The following is a 15777-nucleotide window of genomic DNA, read 5'->3' on the forward strand; positions in this document are numbered from 1 at the left end:
GACGAGACTCTGAAGAGAGGAGGCCCTACATAGATAGGAAGCCCTCTGTAGAGAGGAGGTCCCTGTAGAGACTAGAGAGGAGGCCCTCTGTAGAGAGGATGCCCTCTGTAAAGGAGGCCCTCTGGAGAGAAAGACACCCTCAGCAGAGAGGAGGCCCTCAGTAGATAAGAGGCAATCTGTAGAGAGGAAGCCCTCTGTAGATAAGAGGCCCTCTGTGGGCAGGAGGCCCCCGGTAGTCAAAGACAGCGTCGTATATTAAGTACATAGAGTGGAGGCCCACTGTAAGCAAATTACCTTCTGGCTTCTGTTCCCTGCTACTCTCTATAGAGAGTTCTCAGTTCTCACTATAGTGAGAACTGAGAACTCAGGAAACTGTACAGAATAGACTCCCAACTGCGTCGCCGCCCACTGTAGGAAGGGACAGGGGAGGAGGTCCTCTGTAAACAGAAGGCCCTATCCTATGTAGACAAATTATTTGTATAAATGCGCTCAGAGAAATCATGCTGGGTGCAGTCAACGGTTTCGCCGTCAACGGTTTTACCTGCAGTGGCCGCAAAAACTGCCAAAATAGCCGATATTTTCGGAAACCAGTTTTCGGCAATAACTTTCGTCTCAAAAGTTGCACGAACTTCCCTTTACCAGCATCGTGTTCCTCTCGTCAAGACGTGTGGAATGAACTATCAATTGACCTTGAAAGGTCAACTTGAAAATTTGGCCTCAGGTCAAGGTCATGACCTGACCGATAAGGGCTAAGTTCCATATCAGTCCATCCGTACCTATCGTCGAGCCAAACACAACTAAGGTGTACGCTCTAGCATGCCTCTATCAAAAGTTATTCGCGAAAAACAGTCAGATACCATTGGTGACCTGAGATGACCTCAGGGTTATAAAAAGGGGTCACGGGTGCCATTTTCATGTTCAGTGTGTCAAAGATAAGATAATTCAGTGTTTTAGAGTGTTTATAATGACTTCCGTCTAAAAAGGCGACTTTCAATTTAAGATCGCAAAATTGACCTGACCTTATGTCATCGATATCAAAATTCCAAGACGTACATTTTTGTTGCATTTTGTCGCTCTTGTGCATTTGCATCTCTGAAAGTTTCAAAGCGTTTGATCACTCCGTGTAGCTTTGGCAGACATTGAAACTTTTTATGTAGTGAGGTCATTTGACCTGACCTGGTGACCTGACTTTAAGTGACCAGGGTCTGAAATTTTCACAACATATGTAGAAATGATGTAGGATAAAGTGTGCCGCGCCGCCGTTTTTGAGATATTCACGGTAAACTGCAGGGGGTGTTTAATACCCCCCCCCCCCCGGCAGGGCGCGGGTTAATGCATGAACACAGCAGCCCATTTCTGTAATATATAGGTACCTGTGGCTGTGTTGGTATTTTTACGATGGGTGCAGTTACCCAAACCATTTATCAGACCGTAGTGATATTCCCATAGCCATGCTTCGCACAACTCATAATAATTTATTTGACCGGGAAATTAATATATACCTATCCATCGATTGTTTGTTTCATCTACAGTGTAAATGAAGCAAACCACCTGGACCTAGGAAAATTTACTAACGAAACCATGTTTTACTTACAGCAAGTAAACGTGGCATCATTCACACAGAAAAAATTGATAACCGTATAGTTTCAATCTTGCAGACGTCAGTCAGGTCAGAATCGTGACAAGCCTATTGGAAAATATAATGAACTGTGTCCTGCTTCGAGAAAACGAGTCAAAACCACCCAATTCTTTCTGAATTACGTCAGATTATCTGATCTGTAAGCACCTAGGTGGCATTTACTGACAGGGGCACCGGGAAGGATCATCTGAGGTGATGTAAGGTCATCAACAGTTTTTAGCCAATAAATCACGACATGATGGGGAAAAATAGTTGTTAGTGTACCAAACCGTTCGCCTAGTCATGACGCGCCGATTGGTACACAGCGTGACCTTCCTAGGTACCTAAGATTTTGAAGTTGACCTATCTATGTAGGTCGTTATAAACCATGTTATTTGTTATGACCTCTGGCGACCTCAATATTGACCTGACCAAAAAAAGTTGTGTACAAAAGTTGTAAGTCGTTCAACGAACTATCAAACGCCGTTGCCGTTTGTCGCTACGATTCGTGCTTTTCGAGTTCTGACGGGGGCCAAAAAGGCCCCCGCCCGATTCAGAGTCTTTCAGAGCCCGCCCGGAATACGGTTCAGCACTTGAACGATATATGATAATACACCAAGTGTTACTCTGACCGTCATCCAGTATCCACCAATTCCTCGCAGATCCTCCCCCTCCTGCTGCGGTCCGGCCGCCGCCGCCGCCGCCGCCGGCGCCCGAGTTTTTTTTTGCCAGTTACCATGCCACTCGGAGACTTGTGATATGCGTATGTTTCTTACCGCGACAGCGGTAAGAATAAAGAAACATACCAGTGCACTGGCCATATGAAAGCTGAACAAAAGTCTGCATTATGTTGTATATGTAATTATGTAGGCATGAGACCCTCTGTAGAAAGGAGGCCCCTTTAGGGAGGAGGCCCTCTGTAAAAAGGAGGCCCCCGGAATTCCTCCGCCCCTCCCTTGGCCAAATCCTACCTACGTGCCTGGTGGGGGGGGGGGGGGGGCACCGGCGACTTTGGTCCCATTCTTTCCATGCAACGCCCATAGGGCTAATGTTAAAATGCCAAAATGAAAGGGGGCACGGTGCCCCGGTGCCCTCCCCGTTCCGCCGCCTATGACCACGAGCAAACCACGTTTGCACAGTCCATTGCATATGCAGACTGCAGTCTGCCTATGCAGTACTGTGCAGTGTGCAGCGCGCGGTGACTGCACCCATATGCACGTACCTACACAACGCTGAGCTGATTCATATTCTACACAGCTTCATTTTACCCCGCCTACTACAGAACTTCAATAGCTGCAGGCAGAACTCGTTCGCGGCTTTGCCACTGGCTTTGCCATTTCCTTGGAGAGACATCAAATATCATAACATACCCCCTTTATTCGTGCACCAAATAATTTATCAAATTAGTTATATCGCCATTTAAAATATGCTTCTGAGTTCTGCATAATCCACTGTTTCGACAAAGGGAACGGATTTCTCGAGGGAATCTTGCGCCGCCAACTGACGTCATAAAAGGCACCAGCACAAGCAAGGCCGGCACCTGCATTTGTCCTAGCAAAAACGTCAACCTTGACAGGCAATTGGTGTGTTGTGTTGTTTTCGGGGCTGTAAGAATCGTTTTCGGTTTTCGGATTATTGTGTGTTTTATTGTTTTGGTCGTATGTTCCAAGGCCCTATGTTCGTTCTTATTTATAGGTTCTGTAACTGAGAATGATAGAAGCTGCACATTTATAACTTACTCACTATTGCTGCTTCAGTACCTACCTATCTAGATCAGTTGGGCAAACTAGACCTTTGGAATCAAAATATGGAGGCATCAAAAGATTGATTCATTTTGGGCATAAATGCAGACCATTTCTAACTTACCAATCACATAAAAATAAGAGAGTGTTTCAAGAAGGAGCATGCCTGATCTTGAACAGAAATGCTTGAACTATCTCCTAAGCAAAATAATATTGCTCCTATCATAACAATTTAAATTTTATAGGTAGTGAAAGGCAATCAAGGAATTGATTCACTTTAAACAGATAATCATAATATTGATTCCCCATCAGCTGGCTAATCATTATTTTGATTCACAGGTAATGTTAACAGATAGGCAACAATGACTTGCAAGAATACAGCATTTATCTTGCTATTATTCTCATTTAGTGGTATCCTCAGCACCACGACTGATACCTATAGCATTGTTGTACTTTACCTTCACTACATTTGATAACAATTCACAATTTTTAAATGTCAAGAATACAAAAACTGAAGCAACAGGTAAAAACCATATAAATAATATAAAAGCACTACAACAATGATAATTAGGGGTTTAAAAATTTCATTTTGCCATTTTACACAAATACTGATTGGTTAGTATTTGATTCATGATACAAAAATAACATACAGTGTGATTTCCTCAAAACAGCTTTTACGTGATGGACAGTGGCTCTGTCTTTTTCCCATTCACAAGGCCAAAGGGACAATTTCTTAGCTTTGAGGTAACACTTTTTGCAAACCTACCACATTTTTCTACCTTTTAAAAGAAAAATCTCACCGTCATGGGCCTTTTTTCAACCGTAACGATTCATTTGAAGTCAAAAGTGTACCCAAATGAATCAAAAAATTGATTCCATGCCCATATTTGGTCATGGCTCCTCCCACCAGAATCAAATTATTGATGCCTCCATATTTTGATTCCAAAAGTCTAGTTTGCCCAACTCAAGGCCCTATATACCAGGTAGGGTCGTCCGGCGATTCTACCTTTTCGTGACGTCAGCTCGTGACGTCATTTGGAGTCAAGTCTCGAAGCCCCGTTCAATCCCCATGTAAATGAGCGATTTTCGAAGCACTGTAGAATGAAGTCTGCACAAGATATATCAAACCTAAGTATCTTATCTGAAAGAGCAGACAATTTTCTGCAAGTTATCTATTACGTGTTTTTCGCTAAATCTTTTGTTTTTTTCACAAAAGCGTAAAATGTCCCCCCATGTCTCCGCAGCCTCCCTGCCGCCGGCCGCCGCGCGGTCGCGGTAGTGTAGTGGTTAGCGTGCCCGCGCAGTATTCCAAAGGTCCCGAGTTCGAATCTATGCGGTGCGGAACTTTAATTGCAATTCCAAGCTGAATATACGCACATCCATAATAAATTATTATTCGTATAGCTAAACTGTCACCAAGCTATCCATATAAATTGACTTCACCCAAAATATCGGCAAGATTCTATTAAAATATAAATTCAAATATGGCGGCTTGGACTGCCGCGTGCGTTAGGCTCCGCCCATAGCTCCGCCCACATGCGTGACGTCATTCGTGTTAGTGGACACGCAGAGAGATAGGGGACGACATGGGCCTGGCCCAACTGAGATCATGATGAGATAGGGCTGCATTGTGATTGGTTGAAGTGTTTCAACTTTCAGGCTTTAATTCATTTAAATCTGAATCATTTGAAATAACAAAATTGACACCTATTGCTTTACTGGTAAATGTCAAGATTACGTCCTAAGCAGATTTCATGGATAATTTTTTCATATTCTTCATATGCGGTGGAACGGGGAGGGCACCAGGGCACTGCCACTGTGCCCCCGTTTGATTTTGGCATTTTACATAAGCCCTATGGGCGTTGCATGGAAAGAATGGGACCAATAGTCGGCAGTGCCCCCCTTAATTTAAGGTGTTCAGCCGCTACTGATATTCATACATTATTTGACATCCTGAGGGGTGTTCACGGGCACCGCACTCTGCTGCGTGCGGTGTGTGCGGTGCGTCCAGCAGGCGTGGGGGTAGGGGATGGGTAGGTGGCTCTGACGTCACGGCTGCGTGCGGTGGACGGTCCGCTGTGGCCCGTCGCGACCGGCCACAGCGATCGCTGTGTGCGGTGACGGAAGGGGGACGTAGGGGTATATGTCAAGTTTAGGTCCAACTACAATTGTGACGCTGTTGATACGAATATGAAACAGCAAAAATTTTAGGTTTTAGGTTAGGTTAGGTTGTAGGTTTGTAGGTTTTAGGTTGTAGGTAGGTAGGTTTGTAGGTTAGGTTAGGTTAGGGTAGGTTTGTAGGTTGTAGGTTGGTAGGTTATAGGTAAGTAGGTAAGGTTAGGTCAGGTTTGATTATGTTTTTTTCTTTTATTTGCGAGACATATGAGTATCATTTTTTGGATTCAGGATGTCAAATAATGTAAAAATATGAAAAATTTATCAATGAAATCTTCTTAGGACTTAAACTTGACGCGGAGCTTGGAGGCTGTGTGCGGTCCGACCGCACACAGGGCCCGTGAACAGCCCTCTGAATCCAAAAATGAAACTTATATGTCTCGCAAATAAAAGAAAAAACAATCAAACGACATAGGGACGCAGTGGGCGGAGCTTGGAGGCTGTGTGCGGTCCGACCGCATACAGGGCCCGTGAACAGCCCTCTGAATCCAAAAGTGAAACTTATATGTCTCGCAAATAAAAAAAAAACAATCAAACCTGACCTTACCCTACCTATTTACCTCTAACCTACCAACCTACTACCTAAACCCCTAAACCTACAACCTAACGACCTAAAACCTATGAACCTACCTAACTACAACCTAAAACCTACAAACCAACCTACAACCTAACCTAACCTAAAACATAAAATTTTTGCTGTTACATATTTGTATCAACAGCGTCACAATTCTAGTTAGGACCTAAACTTGACATATACCACTATACTTTCTTGCCTGGGGATTGAAAAATTAGGCGACTTTTCGATAATAACTAGTGAAATTTGTGATTGCTTTGCCAATGGCTGCATGGGCTAGGCTCAGGCTGCAATGCATTGCAAAATGATTGATGAGCTGTCACAGAGCTCACAGCCTATCACCAGCATATTCTTTAGTTTTGCATATTCTTTACTTCTTACCATTCTTTTTGTGTAAAGTGAAATTTAATTTTAAAAAATCGACATCTTATAAGTTTCAAATGCTGTGGTGATCATAGCCCATTAGTCAATGAGATAATAATTTCTAAGCACTTATCTTAGTGCTAACTTTTCACTTAGGTATTTGTTATTCAGATAAATCTTTATTCATTTTTTCCTGGAAACTGAATGGGATTTTAAAACTGGTTGCTTAGGCTTGTATCAGTGTCTTACCATATCATCTCTTTTCAGACCATTATCTTACAATTATGTCCAGCAAGAAGGAAGAAGCATTGTCACACATTAAAGAGGCAGAGAAACAGTAAGTGGTGAGCATTGAAAATCCATTGCAAGATTTCACTGTTAATTTAAAGCCACTGAAATTTCCTTCATTTGTTAGCTAGCAACAACAATAAAAAGTTACTGCACTTAATTTTTTTCACATCAATGTTGTGTAGAAAGATGATGTGTTCCATCTTCAATGACAAATGAACCAAAATTTCTTGTGATCTGATTTATATGCATTTAGGCACCTTATCACATCTTGCATAGCTAAATGTGTGGTGTCAGTGTGTGGGATGTTGTGATATTTTTTATAGGTAAATCTAGAATGTTGAGTGGATTGATTGACAGAGCCAGAGCCCATGATAAGCAGAGCTTGTTGTGTAGACCCTGACTCCTACCATCTGATTGCACAGTTTCGGTAACCTAACAGGATAATTTGGATGCCAAAGTTTAGCGTGCCCATTAAAGCAAGACATAGCCTGTCTCACTCAATAGACTTCAACTTGATATGGCTGTTTCTACCAACCGCGGAACATCCCTGTCTCAAATATCAAGTCCCCGAGCAACTCAAACCCGGGTAGTCACTACATGGAGTTCAGTGCTCTATCAAGTTCAACTGAGCTACAAGATGGGATGTTTCACATTTTAGGGAAGGGCCGATGGGAGATATCTCCACTGCAGGGCTGGAAGCACAGTGCTGTCCAAGTGCTCACTCTGCGGAATCAATTGAGCCCTAAGGCCTCACGGAGGCACAGGAACGCCGCGATTGTGCCACTGCAGATTACGATGGAATCCTCCACGTCTGTGGATTTTCTGACTAGGTGTACGGCGGTCGATAGGAGAGCAAGCGTCTCCGCTCTCTAGCTCGAACAGAGGTGGTGAACGGGCCGGATAGCGGAGCTCTACCACCCGGCTGTCTAGCCACTAGTTGAGTCCGACAGTTTGTCGGCAATGCCTCCGAAGGCTGAGCCGTCTGTCCAGCACTATGTGGCCGGTGACGTATCGGGAAGGTGAGGCTAGTTGGTGTGTTACGATAGAGAGCAGCACTTTGTGACGAGGTTGAAAGGTGAGGCCACTTTCACGATAGAGAGCAGCGCTATACTCTGTGACGAACTGGGGAGGTGAGGCCACTTGATGTATAACGATATAGAGTTTCTGCTGGTCTGCTAGAGGCAGTGTTGCACAGGTGTGCAGTTGGAAGGTAACAGGTCCCGCTGATGTGGCTCCCGCGGGGAGGAGCGGCTCTGGGGAGCGGTGCCCCGGTCAGACCTCCCCTCCGGCTCCCACCCGGCGCCAGCTGGAGGTGGGGAGCTGAATCGCTGAGATCGCCACCGTCTAAAGAAGTTCGTCCCTCGGCAGGGCGTCGGTCGTCGCCAGGAGTCGTGCCGTCAGGACTCTGCAGCGCTCCTCCACCAGCGCCAGGCCGGCTTTCATCATTAGATGGCGGGCAGCCCGTGGTCGGTCGCGTCGCTGCACGTATTCCCCACTCCTCTAGTCACGTGCGAGGAAGGTGGCGTGGTCCATGGCTCTACGCACCTCCGGAGGAACGTTGGCTTTCGTGTGGAGCTCCCAGTCTGAGTCTTTCGAGCCCCTAGCTCCCAGTGACGGACTCACGTCTGGGGAGCTGGGCAGTCTTTGGTGTAACCGCTGGCGTAGACGGTGGCAGTGAGGCGCGATGTAAACGAGCATAGCTATGTACCTTGATCAGAGCTGTGGCCACAGTCAACTGGTATATAACGCCGCAAGTGTCAGACGCCAGACTCGTCACGGTGGCTCTGTCCTTGTGAATCCTTCCCATCAAAAGGTTCGGACTAAATTTATTATAAAAAAAAAATAATTAAAAAAAAATCGCAGGTAGTAGTTTGTTGTTAGTAGTTTGTCAGATTGGGTGGATGGTGACCCTGGTGTTTTTCTGTCGACAGCTTGAAAACGTCATTTTTGAAATGGAAACCAGATCTCGACTCTGCTGCCGATGAATATAACAAGGCAGGTAAGGCACTATCATGGTATGGTATAGGTATTTTTTGTGCTCTGTTTAGTTTTTCTGTTTGTTGTGAGCCCTTCAAGCGTGCAGGTCAAACTACGTAGTACATTCAAAATGAATGATGGGTAAGATGCTTTCAAGATGCAGGAATGGTGAAAGCGACTTTCAACGTTATCAGCTTGATTTTCTTCAACTTTCGTTTGCGTAGTTTGAAAAGAAAGAATGAGACGTGTGTTCAACAGATCTAGCTGCTATGACTTCAACCGTCTGATTGCGAACGTCCTTTTGGTCTAGCGAATTTAGAGGTCAAGTGTAGCCTGCTCATATGCCTATTGCCTACCAACTGCCTTCAACCACTTTTGCGTGCTTACACCGACCACCAACCGCAGACCGTCCCATCAGGAGTCAGTTACACGGGGTTCCCAAACAGCTACAAGGTAGGTACTAGGAATCCGATATCCTCCCTACGAGTCTGGTGCACAGTCCCACGTGTACGTTATATGCATTTATTACACCGTGTAATTTGTCGCACTGCACACGTGTACAATGTCAGTGCATTATGCAATGCTAACCGTTGTCGACCGGGCAGCGACGTGCTACAAGACGGTGCGGGCGTACGCCGAGTGTCGGGACGCCCTCTCCAAGGCGGCCAACTGTTACCAGCAGAACCGCTCCCTGTTTGCGGCTGCCAAGTGCTACGAACAGGGTATCCTGATGAGCAAGGAGCTCGGCGATCTGGCCACGGTGGTGACGCTCTGCGAGCGGGCAGCCCAGCTCTACCAGGTGCGTGCTCCCGACACCCGGATATAGGTGACTCGCCCTAATGTGACGCTCGACCGGGCCAGGAATATCCTGTCATGGTTCGGGCTGCACTTTATCATTTGATTCATGGTAACTTGGGACGGTGCTCGTGTGTTAAACGAGCTTCACATGCACTGCTGCAAAGTCCCATTTAGAGTTAGAGGGTCTTCGGGCTGAGTATTTAACGTTATGCTTAAGCCATCAAAATATAACTGTTCCACATGCACAGTCTAGTAAAAGGGTCAGGTTTTGCTTCCTCTTGTGTTCACAAATGTCTTCCCTCTCTGAAACTTATGAGTTGGAAACTCTGGACTCTCAACGTATAACGTGGGTGTTTGTCGTCGGTACATGTATTTGTCGTTGGCCTTGGCTCTCAAGTCACCGCAAAACATTAATTTGACGTCTGTTTGTACTATTTATCAACGTGTGACGTTGTTTGTGGCCTGTTATTCAGCAACACGGCAGTCCCGAGTCTGCGGCCCAGTGTCTGGAGAAGGCGGCCAAGATTGTGGAGACGCCCCGGCCAGCGGACGCGGTGCCGCTCTACCAGCGCGCCGCCGACGTCGTGATGCTCGAGGACAGACAGCGGACGGCCGGTGAGACCGACTGACGCGCCCTCCCCTCGCCCGGCGGGTGAAGTTATGGGATCTTGGACTGGTCTAACATAGGCGTATGACGACATTTTGGTACTAAAGTTAATTTGGGACCGTAGACTGGCTGTTAATTAAATAGCTGTTTGCCTCTCTGTTTCCGATGAGTCGAGGCCCTTCCTCCCTTCCCTTGCTGACCTGTCCCTCTGTACTTTCTCGGCCTTCTGTCGTCCGCGGCTGACCGTCGTTGTCCGTGTCCGCTCGGGCAGCCAACTACGTGTCCAAGGTTTGCCGGCTGCTGGTGCGGCTGGGACGCTACGACGAGGCCGTGTCGGCGGCCCTCCGTGAGATGGGCTACCAGCAGGAGATGGAGGACGCGGCCCAGTGCGGACGGCTCACCGTCGTCCTCGTGCTGCTCCACCTGGCGCGCGACGACGTGGTGGCCGCGCGCAAGGCCTTCGACGAGTGGGGCACCTACTGCGAGCGGGAGGAGGTCAGTGACGCGCCGACCCGCAGGCCCCGTCAGCGCCGCGTGGACGGATAGATGATTGAAGGGTTGGGTGTCGTATTATTTTCAAATAATTGTCAGCATGCGGAATGGCGTTGAGTTGCCCTCGTGACGTGTAAATTTGCCGCGTGACTACATCGTCTTAACGTTGCATAGTTTTTGGTTTGTTACTGTTTTTAACGTTAGTTTTGTTTAATTATCATATCGTTTCAACGTTTGGCCACTCTATTATAGACGTCTGCTTACTGAGTAGAAATTGAGTAATTTCGATGAATCATCGTACGTCGCTCTCCTTTATGGTATCATCTGCGGTGACAGCCGGCCCGCGTTACTCCTCAGGTGGCGACCCTGACCACACTTCTGGAGGGCTACGAGGACGAGGATCCCGAGCTGGCCCGCCGAGCACTCAACTCGTCATTCATCAAACACATGGATATCGACTACGCAAAACTGGCCAAAAGTCTCAAGCTGCCTGAACAAACGGTATGACTAAAAGTAAATTCACTCTGCCATTTAAATACTTATCATAGTACTGATAATAAACATAAAATGGTGGATGCTATATCATTAGAATGACAGTGGCTTCAAGTCTCCAGCAGTGGAAAAATAAGCATATTTTAACTGTCTCACCGGTAGGGGATGACGCTTTGCTCATGCGCACAGTCTTGCACGTGCGCAGCTGGTTGCTGTTGTAACTGCTGTGCTAGCTACTGTGCTGTTTGTTGACGTTTCGCCCCGTTTGATTGCAGGTGAACCCGGTGAAGGAGGCCCCGGCGGCGAGCACGGAGCCGGCCGCCGCCGATTTGCCCGCCCAGTTCGGCAGCGTCTCAGTGTCAGAGGTGAGTGAACAGTGTGCCCTTGGCCCTGTGGCAGTTAAATTAGTTTGTGGGCCGTGGGGATGCCATTACCAGTTGGGCAGCGTCACCGTATAGGAGGTAGGTGAGCAGTATTTAGTGGGGATATCCGCCTTGGTCGGAACTCCTACCCCAATTATGAGCAACATTGGATGAGCGTTATAAGCGGCCATATTGGATATGGCTTCGTGGCCTGAGTGCCGTTGAGTGCTATTTTTTTTTTTTCTCCAGAAGCAATGTTGATAGGTATCTGTAACAAGTAACAACCTTTAACAATTAATGCATTTACATTGCTTTTAGAAGATAACTTTTTATCCCACCATTGCCTAGCTACTCGTTTATTGCGTTACCCAGTTACACGCATTGCAGCGCTTGATTCATTTCCTAAGAAGTGTATTGCTATCGAATGGTAATTATTTCCCCATCACCGTGTATTGTGACCTGGGGTTTTGTATCCAGACAGTAGCCATTGTGCTCACTCGCCTCGTTTTCGTGTGATCCGCAGCCCGCCGCCGCCGGGCAGGACGACCCCGGCGACACGGATGCACCGGCGCCGGCCGCGGCCCCGGCGGAGCCCGCGGCGCCGGCCGCGGCCCCGGCGGAACCCGCGGGGCCGGCTGATGACGACGACGAGTATTCCGGCGGACTGTGCTAGGCGGCGAGCGTCAAACACCGCTGTCAACATCAAACACCACAGCAGACACCACCGCTAACTCCGCCGTCAGGCTGCCAGAGCGCGGCACCGGGTCTAATTGGATGGCACCCGGGGGAGTAAGGTATTGGGAGCTCCCCTGATGGCGTGGCCGTTCCACCCGCGTCAGGGTGACACTTAGGAACTGCTGCTGCATACAGGGAGACGAGCTCCCCACCCGCCGCCGTCGTAGAGGACAAGTCCAGTAGTAGCACACGGATGGCACGTTAAATGTGCTTGCTTCCGAGTCCACTGTTCGAGCCGACGTTCAATATGTCGCCACTTTTTTGATGAACCACATCGCTAATTTTGGATATGCGTCACATTCCCAAAGAATAGGAGGTTAAGTCGCTGAATGTAAAAGTAACTATACTGTGCAACATACAGCTATAACTTCTTGTCATTTGCCCTTGGACTTCCGAAAAGTCTAGAAACCGACCCTGCTAGACTAGGATGTACGTTAAAAACGACCCTGCATAGTTTATACACTTAGTACATTCTAGGTCTAAGTGGCCGACAGATTGTATGGACGTAGGTGACGCATGGTCCCATTTATTTATGGTTGTCAGCGTTGTTATTGTGATATCAGTTCCTGCAATGGTGGACGTTAGTCGTCAATTTTCTCATTGCAAGTTCTGTCCTTGTACGGTACTGTTGTTGATAGTGGGGCATTGGTTTCTGAGCGTTGGAGATATTTTGGGCTACACTTGCCGAGTTTGCAATTGAGCAGAGGCCTCTTGCACCAAAATCCTCTTGCACCAATGCTTGTATTATTTTGCATCGTATACCCAGTCCAAGTCTCAAATGTAACAATTTGCGTGCAAAATTTAGCAAGCACATGTAGGATTATGTATTGGGCTATTGCAACCAAATTTACCACCGTTAGCTTAGCTTATTCTGAAACCGGTTTTTCGATTTTACCTAGCTAGGTAGTTTGGTGCAAGAGGCCTCTGGTCTTTATTTGAAGAGTTGAAGCGTCGATCGTGCGACATTTATTTCAGGCGTGCTAGCTTATCAATTCATATTGCAGTGCAATGCATCAATACAGTGAAATAATCAGCAAACACATTTTATCTGGGATGATGCGGAAGACTTATTCAAATACTTGTAGAATTCATCAATCATTTATTACATCTTCGAATTTCGGCCAAATAATTCCGATGAATCGTTGAATATGCGGGGTGGTTATGCATTACATTCTGCTCTTCTTAGGTAGTAGGTCGTCTCCGCTTTAGTGACTTCTGACATTGCATATGTACAATATTTGCGGCTCGTAGTCGGAGAGACGTGAGGAGGGGTGCTTCGCGTCCAAATTTACTCGTAGTCGCAGTCGCCATGAGCGTTACGAACGTTTACTCGACGGCACGTGCGTTGGTGATCAGCGTCTGTGCATGCCACCCATTCGCTGTTTGTTTCACCAATATTCGTGTTTGCATTATGCATCGACGATGGTTACAGTGAAGTAAAGTTAGGATGGCGCTGCTGTTAGCATGTACTGCGTGATTTTTTTTCGTGAGCTTTAAGTCTCTTGACTATCCGTTCGTGTGAAAGCGGTGGCATGCTTTTGGTATTGGGATACGTTCCTACATATTATATTGCATATATAATGTGTCGAGCTGTATGCTGTTTTAGCATTGTGTCATACGGGCTTCAATTGGCGGTCGCCAACAACTTCTCAACAGCAATATCAATGTTCCCTGTTCCATCAGAAAATATGGCGTTTTACGTGATCCGCCGCGGTCACGGACTGCTGCGTAGGTACTCGTCACTCGTACGCCATGACTGATGACAGGCAGCGGCTGCTTGTAGGGATCGCGCTGAATGATAAGGATAGGCTGTGCACAGTCACCGTGGGCTGTGCTTTCTCATCGAATAACAGCAATTTCTAGCCTGGCTGGGGCAACATTAATGCGCCTGTGCCTCGGTGATCTTAGACAGTGGTAATTGCCAATGGTAGAACAATAGGTACTCATTTAAATATCATCAGCTTGCAGTCATTGCTCCCGAGCCCAGATGCTTACATCGAATCTGCTTAGAGGTTATTGTAATTTGTAATGGTCTTTGCTGACGCTGAGCACGGGTTTGGACAAATGCATTTCTGGGTGAGCAGTCAGCATTGCAATGGGAAGGGGAGGAGTGATGATGACATCGTTCACGTTGTCGCTACTCGGGAAGGAATTTCAGACCAGTAGCGGCGGAACACCTTCAATTAAGGGGGGGGGGGGGGGCACTGCCGACTTTTGGTCCCACTCTTTCCATGCAACGCCCATAGGGCTAATGTTAAAATGCCAAAATTAAAGGGGGGCACGGTGCCCCGGTGCCCTCCCCGTTCCGCCGCCTATGTTTCAGACGTTGAAGGCCGCGTCGTCGGGCCTTCTGAATTCGGCCTACTACATGGACTGTTTTATTACATTCACCAAGTTCATAACAACATATGATAATACCTTTTGGGCGTGAAGCTGAAGTGCAACCAAACTGGTCGAAAACTGCGTCAGTCGCCAGTTTTGCGGAACGCCCTTTTTATGAAATCAGCCGCAGGACGGGCCATAATGTCATGGGTTACAGCTCGGTATCTTGGGTTACAGTTCGCCTGCATGTAAGTCTATGGACTGTGTTTGACTCCTGACTGCTGGCGTGAAAGTGAGCTCAGAATGGCATACATCAACCGGTAAGCTTCGTTACAGGATGCTATCTTTGGACAGGGGCGAGAGAAATGAGATCGTTCCAATGACGTCACTCCTTCCGACGCGAGTACTTTCAACGCTTTCAACCCCTACTTCGACTTCGAATATGCGATCCTTGATCTAAGTTGTTGCATTTTTGGCGCAGCATTTGCATTTAGCTTAGCTCAGGGGGGTGACACGGCTATTCGCGCAATGTATTAATTTATGGGCCGCGCGGGGCCTCGCGATGACGCGGCTGGAGGCAAATGCTCAGCGCGCTAGGATACTTCTGGCGGGGCGGGGCGCTGAACGGTGTGCAATGAATGGGTTATGGTCGGGCAGACAGAGATGAGGTATTGAATTTGAATTGACATCAGCAATCGGGTGGGGAAGGAGAACGTTTCTAATCGAGCTTGGGATGGGGAAAGCCGAAAATATCGCGATCGGCTCATAGCTCAGACAGGGCCGGGTGCCGTACCATGTGTTGTATATTTAGGCTGGCAGACAGAGATGAGTTATTGGATTTAAATTCACCTTACCATCGGTTTCTGGTGGGGTTTGAAGACGTTTTTAGTCAAGCTCGGAGTGGGGCAACCCACTGGCGGATCCAGGGGAAGGCATTTGGGGCAAATGTCTTCCCCCACATTGGCAGCGCCCGAAATCGCTTTTCGAGAATCAGAGAAAACTTCACAACTTTTCTGAGGAAATGTTGGTTAATCACACTGCACAGCAGTGCGCAAGGAATCGAAATCCGAGTTTTTTTTTAATTAATTCCGAGAAACCTTTTTGGGGTAAGCCTCCGCAGTGTCCAAGACCGCTTCCTGGATCCGCCAGTTGTGAATAAGTCACGGTCGATACCGAGCTTCGGCGGGACCAGGCGCTGTATACGTTGTTCTTTCAATGAAGAGGTGGAC

The 15777-nt window shown here is 47.3% G+C and overlaps 1 protein-coding gene across 2 annotated transcripts; it reads left to right on the forward strand.

The window, feature by feature from the left end:
* Positions 1-3213: 3213 nt before the first annotated feature.
* LOC122374420 (gamma-soluble NSF attachment protein-like) lies at positions 3214-12739 on the forward strand. Of its 2 annotated transcripts, none has more exons than XM_043353187.1 (9): positions 3214-3225; positions 6740-6809; positions 8695-8762; positions 9346-9539; positions 10012-10153; positions 10417-10640; positions 10995-11138; positions 11405-11494; positions 12015-12739. In XM_043353187.1, the coding sequence occupies exons 2-9, from the start codon at positions 6757-6759 to the stop codon at positions 12162-12164; spliced, it is 1065 nt and encodes a 354-aa protein (XP_043209122.1). In that variant the 5' UTR covers positions 3214-3225; positions 6740-6756; the 3' UTR covers positions 12165-12739. The 2 variants fall into 2 exon arrangements, with proteins under 2 accessions (XP_043209122.1, XP_043209121.1); XM_043353186.1 differs by lacking the exon at positions 3214-3225 and adding an exon at positions 3226-3255.
* Positions 12740-15777: the final 3038 nt, after the last annotated feature.

This window comes from Amphibalanus amphitrite, unplaced genomic scaffold (assembly GCF_019059575.1).
Source record: "Amphibalanus amphitrite isolate SeventyFive unplaced genomic scaffold, NRLGWU_Aamphi_draft 001654F_arrow, whole genome shotgun sequence".
NCBI lineage: Eukaryota > Metazoa > Arthropoda > Thecostraca > Balanomorpha > Balanidae > Amphibalanus > Amphibalanus amphitrite.

Bases quoted from the DNA above. Each gene is read 5' to 3' on its own strand.
- LOC122374420 (XM_043353187.1), top strand. From the start codon at position 6,757: ATGTCCAGCAAGAAGGAAGAAGCATTGTCACACATTAAAGAGGCAGAG. The intron at 9,540-10,011 runs GTGCGTGCTCCC...CCTGTTATTCAG, and splicing joins GGGCAGCCCAGCTCTACCAG to CAACACGGCAGTCCCGAGTC. The intron at 11,139-11,404 runs GTATGACTAAAA...GTTTGATTGCAG, and splicing joins TCAAGCTGCCTGAACAAACG to GTGAACCCGGTGAAGGAGGC.